Genomic DNA, 5,000 nt, shown 5'->3' with positions numbered 1-5,000 from the left:
CAGACTGTTTTTACAAACATTTGTGAAAGAATGGGTCGCTCTCAGGAGCTCAGTGAATTCCAGCGTGGAACTGTGATAGGATGCCACCTGTGCAACAAATCCAGTCGTGAAATTTCCTCGCTCCTAAATATTCCACAGTCAACTGTCAGCTGTATTATAAGAACGTGGAAGTGTTTGGGAACGACAGCAACTCAGCCACGAAGTGGTAGGCCACGTAAACTGACGGAGCGGGGTCAGCGGATGCTGAGGCGCATAGTGTGAAGAGGTCGCCAACTTTCTGCAGAGTCAATCGCTACAGACCTCCAAACTTCATGTGGCCTTCAGATTAGCTCAAGAACAGTGCGCAGAGAGCTTCATGGAATGGGTTTCCATGGCCGAGCAGCTGCATCCAAGCCATACATCACCAAGTGCAATGCAAAGCGTCGGATGCAGTGGTGTAAAGCACGCCGCCACTGGACTCTAGAGCAGTGGAGACGCGTTCTCTGGAGTGAAGAATCACGCTTCTCCATCTGGCAATCTGATGGACGAGTCTGGGTTTGGCGGTTGCCAGGAGAACGGTACTTGTCTGACTGCATTGTGCCAAGTGTAAAGTTTGGTGGAGGGGGGATTATGGTGTGGGGTTGTTTTTCAGGAGCTGGGCTCGGCCCCTTAGTTCCAGTGAAAGGAACTCTGAATGCTTCAGCATACCAAGACATTTTGGACAATTCCATGCTCCCAACTTTGTGGGAACAGTTTGGAGCTGGCCCCTTCCTCTTCCAACATGACTGTGCACCAGTGACCAAAGCAAGGTCCATAAAGACATGGATGACAGGGTCTGGTGTGGATGAACTTGACTGGCCTGCACAGAGTCCTGACCTCAACCCGATAGAACACCTTTGGGATGAATTAGAGCGGAGACTGAGAGCCAGGCCTTCTCGTCCAACATCAGTGTTTGACCTCACAAATGCGCTTCTGGAAGAATGGTCAAAAATTCCCATAAACACACTCCTAAACCTTGTGGACAGCCTTCCCAGAAGAGTTGAAGCTGTTATAGCTGCAAAGGGTGGACCGACATCATATTGAACCCTATGGATTAGGAATGGGATGTCACTTAAGTTCATATGTGAGTCAAGGCAGGTGAGCGAATACTTTTGGCAATATAGTGTATATATATATGTATGTATGTATGTATGTATGTATATATATATATATATATATATATATATATATATATATATATATATATATATGTACACAGATCAGGCATAACATTATGAACAGTGACAGGTGAAGTGAATAAGACTGATCATGTCCTCATCATGGCACCTGTTAGTGGGTGGGATATATTAGGAAGCAAGTGAACATTTTGTCCTCAAAGTTGATGTGTTAGAAGCAGGAAAAATGGACAAGCGTAAGGATTTGAGCGAGTTTGACGAAGGACCAAATTATGATGGCTAGACGACTGGATCAGAGCATCTCCAAAACTGCAGGTCTTGTGGGGTGTTCCCGGTCTGCAGTGGTCAGTATCTATCAAAATCGGTCCGAAAAAGGAACAGTGGTGAACCGGCGACAGGGTCATGGACGGTCAAGACTCACACGTGGGGATAGAAGGCTGGCCCGTGTGATCCGATCTAACAGACGAGTTACTGTTGCTCAGATTGCTGAAGACATTAACGCTGGTTCTGATAAAGAGGTGTCAGAATACACAGTGCATGATGGGTCAGGGATGTTTTGGTGGCAAAAGGGGGACCAACACAATATTAGGCAGGTGATCATAATGTTCAGTGTGATTAGAATGTATTCACATCCTGTACTTTACAATATGGTAATAGTCTCACTTCCCTACTTCTTGCAAAACATACAGGCTAGAACACAAACATGCCCTGACTAAACCATACAACAACAACAAAAAATAGGACACAAAAGGTTTGATGGAATAATAAATGTATTCTTGTTCATTTTCCAAATGTCAGGGAAAATTGGGCCACTCCAAATAAGTAAACAATACATAAAGAAGCAATGTCTGAATACAACATGGAATGAGGAGAGAGAAGAAAGAAGAGACTTTCTGTATAAAGACATACAAAATCAAATCGATCCATCTTTCTTCCGGACACAGGAGGATATACTGCTAGAGGAAAAGGAAAGTCAGAGATGGCAGGAGAGATCTGTGTGCATACACAAAGTTTAAGAGCACAGGTGGGTTGCTTTCTCGCGCGTCAGTCTCTGTCACAGGTGCATGAAATGCAGAATACAGTACAGCGATGACGTCAGTTAATGTTGTTCCTTGAGCACTTGGCAAAAGTGTGTGTGTCTGTGTGTGTGACTCATAACAGCAGACAGCCGCTTCTCTTCTTGCGCTTGCGGACCTGCAGGGCTGCCCTGGTGGCCATCTCGAACACCTCCCGCACACCCTCTTTAGTTTTAGCAGAGCACTCCAGATAACCAAAAGCGCTGATCCTGTTAGCCATATCTCTGCCTTCCTCCGGCTTCACTGGCTCCTGAACACACACCACACATAAAATAAAATCATTGGCCAATTGTGATGAAAGAAGAAGAAAATGCTCCAGGATATGTGGTTTGTGAAACATAATCAACTCTGGGGAAAAGCTGTATATCCTCTCATAAACATAATTCAAATTTTAATTATCTATCATCATTGTACTGAATAAAAATAGCAAGTGTCCTTAATGTTGTCAACTTTTAACCAGAGATATTGATTGGAGCTAGAAGGGAATTACACTGTGGATGCATAGTACATGTATGGCTCACATTTACATACTAAACATGTACGTAATATAACAGACGATCAGTGTCGGAATTCAGCAATTTGTAATAAAAAATATTTTACATCCATCCTAAATGGATGCGCGCACACACACACACACACACACACACACACACGCGCGCGTAAAGCATAATGCAACTCCTTAGAGGATAAGTAAACAGGAAACAGCTGCATGTCCACTTCCTATGATAGGCGTTGCAGACAGGAAGTGTTTTGTCTCCATCAGAATGGAAGACAATCTGCCATCATTCAGAAATTACTAGCCATTATTGCCATGACAACATGCAAACACACACACACACACACACACAATGTACCTGCTTCATCTTGGCTAGCTCTCTGCGAGTGTGTTCATCATTGCGCAGGTCTTTCTTGTTCCCCACCAGGATGATGGGAACATTAGGACAGAAATGCTTCACCTCTGGTGTCCACTTCTCCGGAATGTTCTCTGCGTGGGCACACAACACACTGTTAATGCCAGCACTCAACGGCTCTACCTAAGACCTTTTACACATTGTATATAGATAGAACGTAGAGCAAGCGTCGCTTTAAAAAGGAGTTAAGTAACTCTGTGAGAATTATTTTTTTATTTATTAATTCATCAAATCATTATCCACCGATACATTGAGTGCATTAATATTGTATAGGTAGAACTATTGTCATACCATAAGGCCCAACATGTAGGTATTACTCTACCATGCTACAGGCAAGTATGTGCATGTGTGTGCATCCCCAGAGTATAATTATAGTGCAATGGGATAAAAAAATAAATATAAATAAATAAATAATAATAAAACCACACTCTAAATAAATTAATAAATAAATTAAATGTAAAAAAAAGTATTTATTAATTAATTAAAAATAAATACAAATAAGTAAGTGGTACTGATTAACACTTGCAGTTGCAAGCATGTGTTATAACTCTGCAACTGCATATATGAGAGCACATCATAACAGCCTGCTTGGACACTTGGATAGGTGTGTGCCTTCATCTCTGTATGCAATGTGACATATGTACACTAGGGGGCAGTGTCAAGCACACCAAAGCAAAACGCGAAAAGAAGATCAATAATGAATAGAATACATCATGGCTGTAACTTTGTACTGAAACAAAGGGAAAACTTGCTTGATCGATTAAAATCCCAAAGTCAAAAAGTTTAATAGTTTATTTACTCGTCTGTATCTAGTGTTATTATAGCACACTGTGTTTAAACACAGAACGGTGAATACCCTACTATCATTTTAAAATAGAATTCCACATTGCGTCATTGTGTAAATTCTACATTATTTTAAAATGCAAGGTCTGCGTTGTCATTCGTCTTTGTATTTTTCTTTTGCGCTGTGAACATCTGGCCCCAAGTGATGACCCCTGGTGTGACGTGGTGGTGTGAAGTACCTAAACTGTCAGGACTGTCTATGGAGAAACACATGAGGATGACGTCTGTGTCTGGATAGGACAATGGCCTCAACCTATCATAGTCCTCCTGTCCTGCTGTGTCCCATAAAGCCAGCTCGACCTGAGAGAGAGAGAGAGAGAGAGAGAATCACTTCATAAATTAATATGAAATAAATAAATATTCTTTTCCTTTTCATGTCATTTGTTCCCCACCCAAGTACAACAGAAGACCTTCTCCACTGCCTAATCTACAAGCAGCTCCATCACCAAAGAGCTGACATTTCTGGGCTGAAAAAATCAGTTTAGTAAGTTCACAGTAGCTGTGAAAAAATATTAAATGAAATTCGATATGAATTCTATATGATCTATACTGCAAATGTTAATAAATGGATTAATGCCAGGGTTTATGATGTGCATCCTTTAAGTGGGAGGAGCTATAGAAATAGTTCTGTCTATGAGGATATGCAGTCAGTGGGCACTTTATAGGAAAACACTACACTAATACTAATTCGGGTCGTCCATTCCCCCAAAACAGCCTCAATTCTTTGTGGCATGAAGATGTTGGAAACTTTCCTTTGAGATGCTGGTCCATGTTGACATGATTGCATCACACAATTTCTGAAAAAAAAAATATTCAGGTGGATTTTCGTTCTGCGAATCTCTGCTTCTTACCACATCCCAAAGGTGTTCTACTTCCTGTCAGCTCAAACCAGTCTGGCCAGTCTCTTTCATCTCTTATATCAACAAGGCGGGAACAACTGCAGAACTGCTGCTCACTCGATGTTTTTTACTCTATTGCACCATTCTCAGACTCTCTAGAGTTTTACATGAAAATCA

At 41.7% G+C, this 5,000-nt stretch overlaps 1 protein-coding gene across 2 annotated transcripts in view; it reads right to left on the bottom strand.

The window, feature by feature from the left end:
* Positions 1–1,906: 1,906 nt before the first annotated feature.
* rhocb (ras homolog family member Cb) overlaps positions 1,907–5,000 on the bottom strand; it is a 37,478-nt gene continuing 34,384 nt past the window's right edge. For both annotated transcript variants that reach the window (XM_058390282.1, XM_058390284.1), the window contains 3 exons: positions 4,164–4,284; positions 3,085–3,215; positions 1,907–2,480 (listed from right to left, as the gene is read on the bottom strand). In XM_058390282.1, coding sequence (XP_058246265.1) covers positions 2,307–2,480; positions 3,085–3,215; positions 4,164–4,284 — 426 coding nt within the window. In that variant the 3' untranslated portion in view covers positions 1,907–2,306. The remainder of the gene's footprint in view (positions 2,481–3,084; positions 3,216–4,163; positions 4,285–5,000) is intronic.

Source organism: Hemibagrus wyckioides, linkage group LG05, assembly GCF_019097595.1.
Source record: "Hemibagrus wyckioides isolate EC202008001 linkage group LG05, SWU_Hwy_1.0, whole genome shotgun sequence".
Lineage (NCBI taxonomy): Eukaryota > Metazoa > Chordata > Actinopteri > Siluriformes > Bagridae > Hemibagrus > Hemibagrus wyckioides.
Note: the sequence above shows the minus strand (reverse complement) of the source record. Positions and strands in the feature narration are given on the sequence as shown.